Here is a 17,985-nt window from a genome sequence, read left to right on the forward strand (position 1 = left end):
CTCAAGCCTGAAAGTGCTTTATGCTGAATACAATGTGTCCCCCGCAGTTCGTGTACATACAGTATGTCTGGCTAGAGCTGAGCCGCCTTGGAGATGAGAGTGGCCTCAGAGAACATCTGATACAAATGATACTTACCTGGGGGTGGACCAGGCCAGTGATCCCCAAACCTGAGCAAACAGAGAGACATTTGGTGTAGTTGTAAACAATGCAGCTCACTGGGCCCCACTCCCAGAAATTCCCATTCATTATGTCGAGGATGGGACCAGGCACCTACATCTGTGATGGGAGTGGTCTTCAGGCAGGCCACACCTGGAGAAATGTGGAGAAGAATCTACTGATGGGCTTCAGGGTGTACATCAACTTCTAGGAATGGAGTAAAAATTGTGTGTTTGCATATATTTGCATTTCATTTTCTGGGGAGAGGGTTTATGTCATTTCAAGACTTTCAACAACTTAAGAACCACTGATCCAACCCCGCCCCTTGTCTGTTACAGAGTAGCAAACAGAGTTCCAGGAATGGAAGTGACTTGCCTGATCCACACAGCTGGAGGGCAACAGAGGTGGGCTGTTTCCTCCAGACTTTACCCTTTCCAGGCCCCTCCCTCCCTTCTCCCTGTCCTGCTGACTAGGGGTGGAGGAGAGAAGGAGAAATGGAATCACGCATTTGAGGGCAAAGTCATCAACGGATCGCTCGCCCCGTTTTGGCCCCAGGTGGGATAGATCGACAGAGTGGAGTGTTCGAATGACTGTGCCTCAATGAAGGACACAGTCACTCACCTGTCCTGCCGCCCCAGACCCTGACACCTGTGGAATCCTGCCTCCAGGAGGGCTTACAGCCAGGACAGAGGGCACATGTGCCCTGCCGTTGGGTGCCTGGTGGTGATGGAGTGGTCCACCTGTGAAGATCTGCCTCCTACACCTGAGCAGGCTGGCAGTTCCTGGCTTCCCTGCCTCCACTCGGTTTTCCATGGTCTATTTCCTCAGCCCCGTCTGGATCCCACAGCTGGCTCCTCTCATTCTGTGTGTGTGTGTCTTGCGCTCTACTTTGGGCCCACTTCTTCAGACTCTGGCCTCAGCCTGAGCTTCTGGATTCACCAGCCCTGCTCCCCTTCCTCTGCTGAACTAACAACTCCTCCTCTTGTCCTTTGGCCTTTTTTCTGTCCTCGCCATTCTATCTTGTGATGAGGCCCCTCTCCAGTCCTGCCCCACCTGGCCACCCAGTCCTTCTCACCCAGCTGGCTGTGCAACCTGTTATTTAAAAGCTAACCTGATTCAGAATTCGACCTCTCCTTCTACAAGATAACCACGTTAAGAAAGCTGGTCTAACGCCCTTTCTCTGCTTTTCTGTGCAAACCTGCAACAGCCTGCCTCTGGATCTGGATGGGTAGACCACAGTTCACCCTGACCCTGATCAATGACTTGTGACTCAGTCATTCCAGGTTCTCTCAATCTTGTTCTCCCACTCTGCTTGCCAAGTCCCTTTCTCTCCAGTTCCTTTCTTTCTCTTCTTTCTATCCGTCCCCTATACTTTAGCCCTCCCTGGCAACACCTTGCCTGACAGCAATACTCAGGAATAAAAAGGTGCCTGAGTCCTTTTTGTTGACTAATGCCACCTTTGTTTTGGTGCCAGGTTTGTTTTCGAGGCAGATATCCAGGAAGGCTGGACAGTAGGCTCAGTCCTGCAGAGAGCCTACCGCAGGCAGAGGAGAGAAATCTGCGCTGTAATTTCCCAACAGCCTCTTCAAATCTGTGAGTGATGGCTCAAACACCTTGCCTTTCACAGACAAGGAAACGAGCTCAGAGCTCAGGAGACTGGCCCCAGGCCTCGAATTAAATCAGTAAAGAGGTGGAAGTGAACACAGAGCTCTCAGACTGAAAGCTGTACAGACAGCTGCATGGAGCAGGAGTCCAGCCCACTGTCTTTTCAAAGCCTCAAGCAGAATAGCCGCACTGGACATTTGGCAGTTACTGGTAAGTTGTATTAGACTTTCCTGTTGATTCTTTATCCGGTAAAGGGGTTGCACCGTGAGTTCCTTGTTGAGGATTAATCATTTTCTCTCTTGCATATGACTGAGGCTGTTTCTCACATCCTGCCCCTGGTTTCACTCGTCCCAAGGATTTCATTTGAAGGGCGGGACATTCCCCCTACCTCCCCACACCCCATCCGGAGCCTGCAATCCGGACCAATGAAAGCAAAATACCTCATCCTCCTGGTGACTAAGAACTCAGAGTATTTAAAAGGTTGCAGGAATGGGCTGAAAATTGCTTTTGCTTTCTGCGCAGATGAGCACACTCTCATTGGATTTGGACCACCACTGAGCTGCAGAGTGAAGGGGGCAAAAATAAATTCCCAGGCTCCCAGCCACCATGTGCTACGGCAAATGCGCACGATGCATCGGACATGCTTTGGTGTGGCTCGCGATCCTCTGCATCGTAACTAATATTTTGCTTTACTTCCCCAATGGGGACACAAAGTATGCCTCTGAAGACCATCTCAGCCGGTTCGTGTGGTTCTTTTCTGGAATCGCAGGAGGGGGTTTGCTGGTAAGTTGTTCAAAATTGCTACAACCTTAAAAAAATTCTCTCCTGTTGAATGTGATGTTTTCATGGAAAGCTTTCTATAATTCATATTTCCAAATCCAGTGATATTTGTTTGTTCTTGTTTTGAAAGCAGATTATGCAAAAGTTGAGATAGGTATAGTGTATTGATTTTATTAGATATTGTTTTACAAAATCCTCTTTCAACTAAAAGTGAACTACCTTTTTGGTAAATTCTCTTACTTTACAACTAGAAACAGATACTAGCTTTTAAATCAGATTTGAGAGACTAGAGTTTCTTGTCCTGGAGCCGGCAGTCATTTAACATTTGCCCTGGGGAGCTGGGAGCAGTCAGCTGGTTCTCTGTCTAAATCAACAGTTTTGGATTCAAAATCTCTGCTGTTTATTCTCAGGCATCTGCAACAGAAAAAATAATGAATTGTGAGTGCATTGCTCTTTAGAAAAAACTATAAATTTTCTCCTTTATGTAATGCTGGGGTGTGGTGTCCAGGGAAAACCCTGCAGTTAGCAGCAGATCAGTGTCTGAAGCTAATAGTGGAAAGTTTTTTTTTCCCAAGGTTTGTTTTTAATTGAAGTGAGAGGAATTTGCCAACTTTGGAGCTGAAAATATTAGCTTTAACCACAGCCTGGAAAGAATGTGGACAAACTTGAGTTTGCTATTTTAACATGCTGGGATTGAGAATTTTAGAGAACGCTTATGGAATTGCTAATACTGCACAAAATAGGTTTCTTAGTCAAATACAAGCTATTAAAACATTTAAACCTTTATACACTAATTATGGTCTAGTAAATCTATTTTGAATTTAAGCATTTTATCATGTTAATATAATAATTTGTCCTCAACATCGCACTTGTTTAAGCTTCTTTTGATCTAAAACTCAAAGTATTTCATACTTATTTTATTTACAGAGCTTTATTATGAAGCTAAAACCACACAATTGTATCTTCAAAGAAGCAGTTCACATTTATTATACAGAGATTTCATCTCTCCCATTTGCAAAAACATTTCAATGATTTTGTTAAAGACGTTTGGTATTCTCTATGTTTTACAATAAAAAGCAAATCAGATTTAAAGATAAGGTTTAATAGTTCCAAAACAGCGTTTGCAGCTGGAGTCTCACAGTTAGGAACTCTTATGGAATAAACACATTCATCGGTTATTATTTTAGCCTTCCTATGCTACAGCCTCACCCTAAAGAATGTTTTGACACCTTAGATGAAAACAAGCGGATATTACATTGAAAGGTTTTTTTCTTTTCATAGCTTTACATTATTTGAGATCATTGATCAACTTAACCCAAAGCCAGTCAACAACGTCATAAAAAATATATTTTACCAAAGATGCTTAACCTGACCTTTATGGACTTGGGGAAAGACAATTACTTTAATTTGCTTGTTTTCTAACCAGATATTCCTGCCAGCATTTGTGTTCATGGGGCTGGAGCAAGGCGACTGCTGTGGCTGCGGCGGCAATGAAAACTGTGGCAAGAGATGCGCGGTAGGTCCTCCCCTCTGGTGGTGAAAAACGGCTTCCATGACGTCACCGTGACACTGTGGCTCACTTCCGGTATTTCTCCTTTCCCTAGATGCTTTCCTCTATACTGGCTGCTGTCATCGGAATTGCAGGATCTGGCTACTGCGTCATTGTGGCAGCCCTGGGCTTAGCGGAAGGACCACTCTGTCTTGATTTATCCGGCCAGTGGAACTATACCTTTGCCAGCACCGAGGGACAGTGAGTAATTGTTCCCCAACAGACCACACATTCTTTTCCACCACGTGTGTATAGTGGCAAACCCATCAAACTAAAAAGGCGTCAGTCATCTATTGATCCATCCACTCAGCCAGATTTATTTGGCACTGGCTCAGGCACAGCTTAGGCAATGGGTGTATGCGGCTTGATGCGCTGTCCCCGACCTGGAAAAGCTCTAAGGACTGATTCAGTCCTCATAATAATCCCGTGAGGTGACTTCCACTGTCACTCCCATTTTAAAGATGAGGAAACGAAGGCACAGGGAGATGAAATAACATCCAAAATCACATCACTAGGACATGCAGTCAGGATTTAAACCCAAGTAGCCTGGCTGTAGAGTTTGTGCTCATATATGGTATGTATACTATTTCAGAACAATTGGTTGATTTTATAAGAAAATATTATGGAATCCTTATATGGATGGTAACTATGTGAATTTAACCAAAGCCTAGGGAAGTCATACTACCCCCATACACACACACACACACACACACACACACACACTCACATATAACATAATAGCTATGTACAATGCACCCTTTACATAGCACCCACTGCTATATAAGACTGGTCTTAATACAACTTTAACATCACGATAATTTAAGATGTTCCATTGTTTTATGTTGATACTTATTTCTTATCTGTTAGTGAGAAAAGAACAGAAATAGCTGGTAGAAACTTATATACATAATAACAAGTGAATAGCATCCTTTGAACTTTCTTAGGTTTAGTTATGAGATTCATGAGTAAACATAAGATGAATAATGAATTTTAATTGCCCTTATATTATGAGGAATATTTGTCTGCCATGAATTGTAGAGCACATAGTGAGGTCATAAGGTCAAGTATGGAATTAGATAAACCTGAGTTTGATCCCAGCTTTGCATTAGGACTAAATGTCTCTGAGGAACCAGGAAAGAGTGAACTGAGCTCTTTGCTTTTCAGTTACTTCGTCTGTAAAACTAAAACCAATGGCAGCTGTCAGGAGGATTGAGGAGACATCATAGGTAAAATAGTTGTCACAGAAGCTGACACACTGTCAGCACTGCTACTGTTAGCCATTAATATGCTCTATTAACTTACAATGAATACAGCCCAATGGTAGCCTCTGAAGGAAAATTAGCACTTACAGGAGTTTGAAATTTTGGTGTTCACAACTGTGATTATTTTTGTTCAGTGCATACTGAATTATTAATAGAAATTGGTTAGTCATGTATGCAGACATACGAAACTATTGCACAAACCCATCTCTTAAAAACTCATCACTAATGCAGCTGGAATGCAGGGAGAGATCTGTATCACTAAATGTTTTTTCTAGCTGTTTAATTGTAAGCTCCTCATTTCAACCTGTCCAGGGATTGCGATATGGGGAATAACTAATGGTCACAAGCTAGTGATTAGTTGGTCAATAGACAAGTGGGTCCTGAGAATTTTTTATATTGTGTCCTGAGATTACAGAGTTGTGTTTCAGTAACATGCAGAAAGACAGGGCCAGAAGAACAGAATATTTTGTAACCAACAAACTGAGTTTCTGATTTGCTCAATGAACCATTCCAAAGCTATTTCGCTAATTCCCAGCCCCTTTGTTCTGTTGTGGTAGGAAGAAGTGATAAGGGGAGAATTATACCAGACCTCTCTGTGGAATTAAGTTAATTCTAGATTTTCCTACATGATTAAATACTATTTCATTAAGAATTCAAACACTCTATGATGTAGCAAAGGCTGAAATTCTAGGAGAGGAATGAGAGAATTTTTTAGACTGTAAGATTATCCAGGAATTTAGAAAATCTCCTAAGTCATTTCACAAAGTGACTTTGGATTGCTGCATATTGTTCAATTACTTTTAAAATGTGTTGAGTACCTGCTATGTGCCGGATACTGGTCTAGGGGCTGGCTATACAATGATAGAAGGTCTAGTTCCTACCTTCATGGAGCTCAGACTTGTGGAAAAGATACAAAAGTAGGTATTCTCCTTGGCCTAGGCTAGGTGTCCTTCCTCTGTGGCTCTTTCAACACTTGGTTTACCTGATTAGTATACTTGTTGCATTGAGGTTGTTTACTGTCTCTTCCCTTAAGTTGTGCTTGTCCGAGACAGAGCCCGTGCCACTTTCACTATTGTATCCGCAGTCCTGGCTTGATGTCTAACTCACTCTGAGTGCTCAGTACGCTTTGTTGAAATTTGTGTTTCTCATTGCAACAAGATCTGGGTAAATTCTTGTTTTTTTTAGAATGACTTGGATTGGAAAATTTTGATATAGGACATGAAATTAATTCATTCCTTTTTTTTTTTCTGAACAAAAAAACACCACACAAAAAGCATCTTATGAGACTTCCCATTAGGTGTCATCATGTGTCAGAAGTTTCTCTTTTTTTCATAGGTACCTTCTGGAGAGATCCTCATGGTCCCAGTGCATTGAACCCAAGCACGTTGTGGAATGGAATGTGTCTCTGTTTTCCATCCTCTTGGCACTTGGTGGAATTGAATTCATCTTGTGTCTTATTCAAGTAATAAATGGAGTGCTTGGAGGCATCTGTGGCTACTGCTGTACCCACCATCAGGTAAGAACCTGTGTGAAGATGTTGTAGCTTGACCCTCATTATGCAAGTACCTTATGCATAATGCATTATTGTTCTCACCACAGAGAAAAAGGCAAAATCAAACATTGCTCAGCTGACCAGCATTTATTCCTACATCGTCTTCGTGGCAAAGCATTTACGGCACTCATTTTTGCTCTTAATAATGTTTCCTTGAATGTCACAGTCATGGGGTTATCTTGGTTCTCCCTAGTTGGCTCTGTGAACAAAGGAAAATGCCACCCATAGACAAAGTGCCCCTTTCACTACCACTGCTCTGGCTGCAGGCACAAAAGAAATGTCCTCTTTTTGCATCTCTCATGTTCCCAACTAGTATTCACAAATCATAGCCAACATTCATTGCACTAGGAATGCACTAAACCCATATTTCAGATGAGACTATGCCTCAGAAATTAAGCAATATGTCTAAAATCACCTAGTCAGGAAGCAACAGGTTTCAATACCTGGATCATTTATTTCCACAGCACCTGGTCTTAACCTGTATGCAACACTTGCTGTTCTGTTGGGTTTTCTACAATTCCTTCCTAATAAGGAGTCATAAGAATGCCCAAACAGCTAAGCACAGAGAACCACGAGTTTCAATAGCAGCTCATGAAAAGCCTTTCACTGTGAAAGAAAACCAGGAAGCACTTGTTTCCTGGGGATATGATTTTGAAGAGAAATATGCTTTTGTTAGTAGCGGGGAAAATTCTTGTTTCTATATCCTTCTAAAAACCATATGTTATTGAATTGATAGAAGTCCAGCTTTGGTCCAATTTTTTGAGGGGTTTGTTTTATGTCCTAGTCTCTAAAACAGGATTAGGTAAACAGAAACTTATTTAATTTATATTTTCCTAACCATTTACTTCTCTGGCTCAAGTTCTCTTAACTTTCTTTTAAAATAAGACGAAAACTAACAAACACTAAAAGCCCACTGTTGTCATAAAAAACCTTTGTTGTAAATAAATGGAAACTTTCCATAATTTTTGAGGGGGAGTTAAAATAAAAATGTAGTTTTCTTTATCAGGCAAGTGCAGCAAGATTAATAATTTCCTTGGCACCTCACCAAATTTCCAGGAAAACAAAGGAGTGGGAAATCTTTAATATGGAGTTCTTTCCAGGCAATATGTTTAGGGAGAGGCAAAGAAGAATCCTCTTGGGATTACTATAATGTAACTTATCTTTAGCCTTGAACTTCGTATAAGGCAGAGTTTAAATTAAGTGAGGCCCAACTGGATTTCAGCACTCATGTGTTTTGGGGGCGGCCATAATATGTGTATGTCAATGACCAGAGTTGTAGTGGTTTAGCAGAGTGATGCTGTCCTCTGGGGGAGAGCAAATAGTCCCATTGGGTTTAGCATCTGAGTCACAGCAGGGATGGCTTCTTCCCCAACAATGCAGTGCAGATCTGTTACCTTTGTTTATAAAACAAAAGTGACTTTCAAGATTTTTAGTGTAGATGAGTCAAGTGTGTAACTCAGTAGCATTTAATTGGAAAGGTTACCCACACTGAATCCACTCCTGCGTGAAACTCCCATGGCATTATCTCTTAAATCCCTAAGATTAAAAGTATGCCCCAATCACATTCAAAGCCAACCTAGCATTGGTAAGCCACAGTTTCCATGGCCCTTTCCCAGCTATTACTCAGAGAGGACAACGGGTCTGTCTGGTTTGTTTAGGAAACATTATGTGAGCATTGTCTAAGCTCTCAGTATTGTTGGTCAAAGCTCTGCTGAAGTGGAGATCAGTTATGTTTGCTTAAAACAGGAATTGAAAAGACTGAAATGTCATCATTGTTTGTTTAGCCTGATCATACCCTAATGCATATTTCATTTTCTTTACAGCAATATGATTGTTAAAAGAACCATCCCAAGACGGGACCACAATCTTCCATTATCACATTGTAATTTATATATTTTACTTGTCTTAATTTGTAAAACTTTGTACTAGTGTATCATACTTCTCATATTCTACTTTTATAAATGTTCGTAAAGACTGGCATCTTCACGTGATGTCAGTGTTTGAACTTAGCAAACTTTTTTTTTTTTTTTTTTTTTTTAAGGACTGAGAAAATAAACCACACTCTAGAGGTAATTTACAGACTGAGTGACAGTCCTCAGTATATCTGAGGTAAACTCCGGCTTGAAGTAATGTTTTTGAAAAACATTACAAACATTACAAATATAAATATTACATTCCAATTACTACTGTATATACATGTGCTCGTGTTTATTAAATGAACTATTTTTAGTTGCTTTTTTTAAGATCATGAAGGAGAAAATCCAACAACTTGAAAAGATGTTCTTTCCACTGTTTATATGGTGTTTCCCATTCATATGCCTACAAATATCTAACACGAGGACTCTTTGAACTGTTTCCCGTTCTGGGAGAGACAGACAGGTGCCCAGAGTGGAAGGACTGACTGAGAACGCTACAAGCTAAATGAGTGGGTCGCAAACAGGGCAGCTAGTTGCTGCGAGTACTGCTAGATCCTAAATTTTCTTAACATGTGGAAAGCTTTTTGTCCTTCCAAGACAAGTCTTAAGGGTCATGTATTTAATAAAAGAAAGGCCTGGATAATTGGACAGGAAGAAAGATGGGAAACGGAATAAAACAGTTGATCAGCATCATAAGAAAATTGGGGGGTTGGGGGGTGGAGGAGGAAGGCGGGGCAGGAGGATCATGAGGAAATACCCCTAAAACTTGATTGTTTAAATACAACAAAATAAAGTATTCACTACCACTTTTTTTCTTCTTCAGTTTCATTGTCCTTTCCCCGCCTTCCCCTTCTCTCTCTCTGTCTCTCTCTCTATCCCTCTCCATATATATATATATAAATATCTCCCCCCCCCCCCCAGCTAGCAGGTTGTGCAGCCCCTATTGCTAGGGGGCTCTTCTGGTTTCTTTATCCTACTTTTTCTCCCTCATCCTATCCCTCCTTTTCTACCTTCCACTGCTATCCATGCGTTGTCATTGCTAAGCCATCCCTTGGGTTCATCACCCCAGTTAGGAAACTTTCCTTTCTGCTGGGTGCTGCAGACATCAGGCTCCTGGGGAGGGTAACAGATATTTTCTCTCTTGCTTTTTATGTCTGTTGTACAGAGTTAGGCTCTTTCAAGCTACAGGGTCCCCTGATCTATTGGGTATTGTCTTCAGAAATGTTCTGCTTTTGCTGTTGTCCAACGGTGGAGCAAAGGTATAATGACCACCATAAAGAGAACGTATTTTTCTCTAGTTGTCATGCCTTCCTAAGAAAAATATTTATGGCTGCATTTTAAGGAACACAGGTAATCATCAACTAGAAGGCTTTGACATGCTTGCTAAGGACAGTGAGGTTGGTCAAAATCACAGCATGAAACCAAAAATGAAATGAAATCTGGGACACAGAGATGGAGCGGGTTTTGTTCACATCTACATCTATACAGGTGTTTATTTGCCTGGGCAACAGACAAGCAGGTTAATAAAGAAGCTTCCTGGCTGTTAGACAGCAGAGTTCCTCCTCTCTGTAAGGCGCCCTGCAATGCTTTCCTGACCGAAGGGTCCTAATCTTTTTCATGCCTCTGTTGCTCTGGCAGTCTGGCAAAGCCAGCAGGCTCCTTTGAAGACTGTTTAAAACAACGTAAAAGAAAGGACATAGGATTACAAAGTAAATCAACACATTGAAATATTTTATAAAATATATTTGGGAATTATAAGATAGTTTGTCTTGATAGCTCTATCACATCGACATCTGTAGACAGAAAAACAGAGGTCACATGTGATCTAGCAGTAGTCTAATGAGTGGGTCTAAGAAATTTTGCAATATGATTCCAATTGAAATTTTGAGATACCTGCAACAATTTTAATGTGGTATGAAAATAATATGCAATTTTATGTTGTTGATCAAAGCATATCAGTATTGCTGATACTACTGTGATTTGTGGCATGCAGGCATAATAAAGGAAATACTAATTTTCATTAGGGTTAAAAAATAATGACTTTTTTCCCCATCCAAGTTTAACACCCATTCTCACAGATATCTACCCAAGTGCCTCTTGGGAGTTCTTGGACACCAGGTTAAGAACCCCTGAAACAGAGAATCCAAAAAAAGAGGCATAACAATCAGTTATAAGCACCTTGTTTTCCTAAATGTATCCTCAAAGGAAAGGCAATAATAATTATTAACCATGATAATAATAATAACAATATGTCAGTTATTGCAGTTAGTTTCTTCACATATTATTTCACGGACCTCCCAACAGCCCTAGAAGGTGGTGCTTGTCTCCATTTTATAGTCAAAGCTCAGAAAGATTAAGTATTCTGTCCAAGGCCATATCTTTAGCAAGTGAGAAAACCATAATTCAAATCCAGGTAAGTTTAACGTGAAAACCCAGGCTTTTCCAGCTCCTCTCCTTGGTCCCTGCTACATTCTCTGTCATCCTGTGCAGGTGCTGGGATCTTATTTCCTCCAGCCACTCACCCACTAAGGGGGCTTCGACAGGCCCCTGTGACCCTCAGTCATCCCCATCTCAGAGCCCAAATTTGAGTGACTCAGACTTTCCCTTGGTTTGTAAATTCTTCAATAATAGACATTGCCGTTGCCCAGAGGAAACAGCTTACACAAGTTACCGTCTGTCCTAGTTTATTTATATTTATGGCTCACACTCTAAGTCTGTAATATTCTAAATCCTTCAATTTGGCTGGAAATCCCTCAGGGGTACTGAAACAGCTCATTATTACCTGGCAACATACACGCACGCACGTGCGCACACGTGCACACACGCACATGCAGACACACAGCATACACATATACACACATTTTTCTACTATACAGCAATTGAAAAGAACAAACTATTGCTACATGAGACAATTTGGGTAAATGTCACAAATAATGAGAATGAAATCCTCCCCCAATTTTGACACAGTTCTAAATGTAATCACAGAGAACCTAGCTAAATCCTTAAAACAGAAAAGGGTGATGAGTCTCCTTACGCAAGATTTCCCACACTAGGTTTTTATAGGCGTAACATGATAATAGTTCCAAGAGGGGCAGTTTCAAGGTGTCTATATTCACAAGTTGCATCCTGCCAGTAGAAGACTGTCAAGCATTCCACTTGCTAATTCTCACCACACCCCTCTCTGTCACATGTGTACAAAGACACTGATTCATGTGCAGGGCTCAGGGCCAATTGCAATGGCCACTACAGTCTCAGATGTAGACGATGCGGAGAAGGGTCTGAAAGCAAAACCAAAGTATCCAGGTTGGGATCTCTCTGAATACCTAACTCCATATTGTTTAAGGCAACCCCTTGACTAAAGCCGTGATTCTTAAACTGCCATCAGCTCCCCCGATGATCTGCGACAGCTATGAGTATTCAATTTGTAACCTTTAAAAATTTTAACTTTTTATTTAAATCACTTTTTTGCATTAGTAAAATGTGAACAAAAATGTACACCTCAGTGAATGTTTTACATATGTTTATACCCATGTAACCGTCTAGATCAAGATATAGGACATTTCCAGCACCCAGAAAACTCTCATATCCTCTCCCAGGCAATATGCAGCTCACCACCACTGCGCACACCTGGAATAAATACGGTTTTGATTTCTATCACCATAGATCAATTTTGCCTGTTCTTGAACTTTATATAAATTAATTAATAAAGCATGTTCTCTTTTGTGTCTGGTTTTTCTCACTAAACATTATGTTGTTGAATGCTGGCTCCCAAAATATCACCAGAACAATCTGTTTATAAAAGAAAGCTGAGTGTACTGCTTACTGCCATCAAGGAGGACATCACCTTGAAAGAACTTTGGTAGTGTGTTGGAGGAGAGAGGAATAAGTTGAATTTGAGATTTTGAATCTGGCTTAAGGTGAGTCTTTTAATCTGAAGATTTGAATAGGATTGGTAAGGATTGTATTGTTTAGCATTGGTGGGAACAGTAAGGCAAGGATTTTGAGGTGAGAGGTTCAAAGACTCTAGAAAGATATACTGTTGATGTTCTTCATTGAAGAGATGGTGGGTCTCTCAGGAAGTTCCTATAATGAACAATGAAGTTATTTGCCTGGAGAAGAGTAGTCTAGAATAGCAAATCTATGCTAACAAAGACTATGGAATAATAAAATTGTAATAGTGTAGACAGTAAGTTGTGGAATGACTTATGGTTTCAGTTTCAGTGTCCAAACTGGCAGTGGGGGTGGGTGGTTTCAGTTTGCAATGTTTTTGAGATTTATGTGTGTTGTCTCATGTCTAGTTTGTTATTTTCCTTTGTGGTACAGTGTTCTGTTGTTTGAATATACAGTTTATTTACAGTTTGTTTACCCATGATTTAATTAATGGATATTCTGGTTGTTTCCAGTTTTTGCATCTTAGGAAATATGTTGCTGTGATCATTCTTTTCATTTATTTTTTAATTTTTTTGGTGCATTTAAGAACTCATTGGTGTTGGTTGGTTTGTTTTTGCCTCGTTGAAGAATCAAAATGCCAATAGAGAGTCTTTGGTTGTGCTTTAGTTAGCACCCGAGGGGCCTCAGAGTTTCCCCCTGGCTTAGCACCCAAAAGGCTTAGCTCACGTCTTCCTGCCCGAGAGACTATCAATCAATCACTCACTGGCTCAGTATTTCTGGATTGCACATTGTGTGCCCTGCCCTGCACCAGGTGCTAAGGACACAGCTATGAACAAGATTTTCCAAGTTCCTTGAGGCAGAGTCCTTGACTATGTTGTTCACTATGGCATTCCTGGCTTCTGGAACAGTGCCTGGCATGTAGTAGGTGCTCAATAATCAGAAGTCCACCAACTATGGTCCATGGGCCAAATCTGGTCTGCTGCCTGTTTCTGTAGAGCTTTATGGGAACATAGCCACGCTTACTTGTTTACATATTGTCTGTCGCTGCTTTTCTGCTACAATGCAGAACTGAGTAGTGTTACCGGCGAGTGGGCCCTCCTCGGCGCAGTGTCCAGGTTCTTGGCGTCTCGAGCAAAGAATTGAACAAGATATGGAGGTAAAGTAATGAAAAAGCAGTTTATTAGAAGAAAAAGGTACACTTCGAAGAAATAGAAGCGGGCCCGAGCAGAACGCAGTGGCTCAAGTGCCATTATTAGAAGAGAAAGTACACTCCAAAGAGTATGGAGAGGGTCCTGAGCAAAGGCAAGGCTCAAGAGGCTAAAAAAAAACAAAACATCTGACTGGTGAGGACTTGGAGTTTTTATCCCTTTTTTCCTAGAATGGGCTGTTCCTTTCCGGGTGTGGAATAACTTGATTGACACCTGTGATTGACAAGAGGCTATTACCTCATCTTTTTATTACTGCACATGTTCTTTCCTAGAATTCAGTCTGTTATAATGAACTTCTGGGCATATATATAATATTATAATGAAGGTATAATGAGGCCCAGGTGAAATGAAGGTCGTTGTTGCCTTCAATGCGCAGGTGTGAGTGACCGGTTTAATCTAGTTGGGTATTTTGTACCCATTTGTTTCCTCATAGAGGTAGATAATTACAATGAAAAGGAGAAGATTTGGGTGGTGAGGGGAGGCCTTTTGGGCAGTAATGCAGACCCGATGCCTATCTCTAACTGCCTGCCTTGTTTTCCCCTTGAGAGACATGATCCCCATAAAATCTCTATGGGAAGTTGAGGGACAGAAGGTCTTTTCTTCTGTATCTGCTTCCTGCTAGACAGGGGGTGTAGAGCTGTCCCTACCTATTGGGCAATTCACGGAATTCTCGCCCTATCTGATCTTAGATGAGAGGAAGGGGTCTGGAGATCCACCTGGAAGACTGTATTGGCTTCTTTGGTTGTGACTGGCAATCTTGCTGGGGTATCCTCTGTATCCCCAAGTCCCCTAAATAAGGAAAAATAGATTTTAATTAATAAATCCGTTAGCTCTACAGAGCCTGTTGCCATTCAACCAGTCACTCCGGTGGCATCAATTGTCTAGGAGCTGGGCCCAGAATGGGTTTGGAAAGAACATTAAGTTTCAATGATTACAATCAACAAGTATACTGGCCTTGGGGGGGTTCCGGAATGGCTTGGGGGATGTTGGGAAGTCACAGGCTTTTAAGTACTTATCTGAGGCAGGGGTGAGAGACATTCTATGATTCAGGCTAAGAACAATCTTTAGTCTAGGATTCAGAAACTGATTAGAAGAGTAATCAAAGCCAGGGACTAAGGAGCTAAGAAACTAGGGAAAAGGAGACTTTAAATTTCTATAGTGAGGGGGCTGTCCCATATCACTTGTAACATGAATATATGTCACACAAGGCCTAAAATATTTATAATCTGTCCCTTTTCAAAAAGAGTTTGTTGAGCTCTAGTCTAGCTGGCCACTTGCCTACTTAAAAATTGATACTTCTGTTACAATGGAAGAGGAGAAGAATGGGTATTTGTGTTATTTTTAAGATTATTATAGAAAGATTCAAAGGTATTTTTTTTGAGAAGTATAGATATAAAAAAAAATGAACCTAATTTATCTACTATCCAGCTAGAAAAATGGATATTAGGGAATGTATTTGTCTCCTATGGCTGTCGTAACAAAGTACCACAAATTGGGTAGAGTAGAACAGCAGAAATGTATTGCCTCACAGTGTTGGAGACCAGAAGTCCAATATCAAGGTGTCAGCAGGCCCATGAAGATGCTAAGGAAGGATCTCTTCCAGGCCGCTCCTGTAGCTTCGGGTACCCTCAGGCATTCCCTAGCTTGTAGAAGACTACCTTCTTCCTGTATCTCTTCATATCATCTTCCTTCTCTGCACTTCTGTCTCTGTGTCTAAATTTTCCTCTTTTTATAAGAACATCAGTCAGTTACATTGCATTGGGGTTCACCATAATGACCTCATTTTAACTTGCTTACCTCTATAAAGACCATATTTCCAGAAAAGGTCATATGCTGAGGTACTGGGTATTAGGAATTCAACATATCTGTTTTGAGGGGACACAATTCAACCCATAGCAGTGGAAGATATAGCCATCTCTGTCTGGGACTTCATCAGCATCTTCTAAACTAAATAGATGTTCCATGAAATGCCCTTGAAAAAGTCTGGGATCTAGTGCACACAATACAAACCTTCCTGAAGATTCACGACACACATTAGCATTTCAGAAGCTCTGAGAAATCTTATTGAAAATTTGTTTAACTCAAAGCTTCCCAAATGATTTAACTATTAGACCCTAGGGCTGCCGCTTTGGAAAGAAAGTCAACAGCAGATGAGAATAAAAGCACAGAGCTGGGAACATGGTAAACTTATTAAATGGTAATAGAGGATAGATGCCAGAGGAATCCTTCAATGAAAGCCAGGAGTTTAAGATGAAAGAAAAAATTCTCCATATAATTAGTTGCTGCCTGGTCAATGGGCAGGAACTTAGATGTGCTTTGTTCATATCTTCTGCTCTCAAATAGGTGTGTAGGTTTATCACCCTTGTGGATCTGACTTCAGTTGTCGAGGGAAACACTAGAAAATTGTGCTCCTTAAGCAATCTAGCTCCCTAGGTTTGGGGTGGGGGGCAGATCCTGATTTCTAATGTCAAAATTTTGGAGGAAAGGAAATTCTATTGTGGCTGTCTTGGTATTCAAGTGGGAGACTTCTCTGCATGGGAGAGATGACAGAATTTCAAAGATACAAGACATTTCATTTCATCACATAATTTACTGTCAAGCCAGGTCTCCCATCAACTCCATTTATGAGTCCCAATGTATTTATCATGGGTTGTGCTTGTATGTGAGTATGAGCAGTAGTATGTGTAGCCTAGAATCCTCTGCAATGGTTTTAAAGCAACTTCCATCTGCATTTGCCCATACATCCTGTTGTGCGTGGGTGTAGGGGGCTAGGGGAGAAAGACATGACATGGATGTAAGGCAGGCAAAGCTTGAGGTTGGAAAGAAACAGAAATGAAATGAGGTATTAGTAACCAGCTTCTGCAAAGGCAAGCTGAGTGATTCACTATTTAGTGTCCCTGGCTAGAAGGTCAGAGTGCCCTATGAGACAGGTAATCAGTGAGTGATTGGGTGTTTCTTTGTCCCAGGGAAGCCTTACACTAGAGGCAAGCATGTGTCCCAACTTGTATAATAAGAGAAGTATTCATGTACACATGATCAGGGTTCCCTATGTAGGTGCAGGCATCAGGGTTTGATGGTTTATGGAGTTGTGCCAGATGAGACCAAGGCTCAGGTATAAAGAAAAGGAATATAGAGGCTACTGTGACCTCCCGGAGCACCACACTTTTCATGGCTCCACACCTTACACCCTCCCACCAGTTCTGCTTCTGAAGGTGAAGCAAACTAAAGAGCTTCCATAGACCAGAGCTTGGTGATTCTCTCCATTTGCCTTTTTGAAGATTCCTCCCTCCTGCTGTGGAAGTCATTCGCTTTTAATATCACAGGGAATTAAATGACTACTGGATTCTTATTTGATGAGCACATTTGAGTACTAAAGAATTATAGAAATGTGAATAGCTGAAGAATCATAAAAAGAGCGCTGTGTTTCAGTCAAGAACTCTGGATTTGGGTTATGGCTGTTGATCTTGGACAAGTCACTTTTTCTCTCTGAGCCTCAACTTTCTAACCTGTAAAATAGAAATAATAATATTATCTCTGTCTACCATTAATTTGATTAAATTAGATCCTATGTAAAAATTCATTGGAAAGTATAAAATTTTGTGTCAGATATATTGTTTTGTCCATTAAAATAGTAGTTATAGTGTATTATTACTGTTATTAATTCTTGCCTCACCTTCCTCTTCCTCATCCAAGCCATGAACTCGGGTTCAGTAGCCACGCAACATGTAAAGAACTCACATATTTCTTCTTCCTTTTATCCTTTAGAACAGGGATTCTTCACACTGTTTGCACACTGAAATCACTTGGTAACTATAGACCAATATCTTTCACGACTATAGATGCAAAAATCCTCAACAATATATCAGCAAATCAAACCCAACAATGTACAAAAAGTATTATACATCACAACCAAGTGGAATTTATTCCATGTATGCAAGGTTGGCTTAACACTTAAAAATCAATTAAAGTAATCCATCACATCCACAAACTAAAAAAGAAAAAAGTCACATGACCATATCAATGGATGGAGAAAATCCAGCACTCATTCATGATTAAAAAAAAACA

At 40.8% G+C, this 17,985-nt stretch overlaps 1 protein-coding gene across 1 annotated transcript; it reads left to right on the forward strand.

The window, feature by feature from the left end:
- The first annotated feature begins 1,849 nt into the window (after window positions 1–1,849).
- TM4SF1 (transmembrane 4 L six family member 1) lies at window positions 1,850–9,631 on the forward strand. The gene is made up of 6 exons (XM_019748842.2): window positions 1,850–1,972; window positions 2,285–2,545; window positions 3,969–4,058; window positions 4,147–4,292; window positions 6,689–6,869; window positions 8,729–9,631. Exons 2-6 carry the CDS (start codon window positions 2,369–2,371, stop codon window positions 8,741–8,743), a joined length of 609 nt encoding a protein of 202 aa, XP_019604401.1. The 5' UTR covers window positions 1,850–1,972; window positions 2,285–2,368; the 3' UTR covers window positions 8,744–9,631.
- Window positions 9,632–17,985: the final 8,354 nt, after the last annotated feature.

Source organism: Rhinolophus sinicus, linkage group LG01, assembly GCF_036562045.2.
Source record: "Rhinolophus sinicus isolate RSC01 linkage group LG01, ASM3656204v1, whole genome shotgun sequence".
Lineage (NCBI taxonomy): Eukaryota > Metazoa > Chordata > Mammalia > Chiroptera > Rhinolophidae > Rhinolophus > Rhinolophus sinicus.

Excerpts from the sequence above, each read along its gene's own strand:
- TM4SF1 (XM_019748842.2), top strand. The coding sequence starts at position 2,369 with ATGTGCTACGGCAAATGCGCACGATGCATCGGACATGCTTTGGTGTGG. Across the intron at positions 4,059-4,146 it reads ACTGTGGCAAGAGATGCGCG|ATGCTTTCCTCTATACTGGC; the intron begins GTAGGTCCTCCC and ends TCCTTTCCCTAG. Across the intron at positions 4,293-6,688 it reads TTTGCCAGCACCGAGGGACA|GTACCTTCTGGAGAGATCCT; the intron begins GTGAGTAATTGT and ends TTTTTTTCATAG.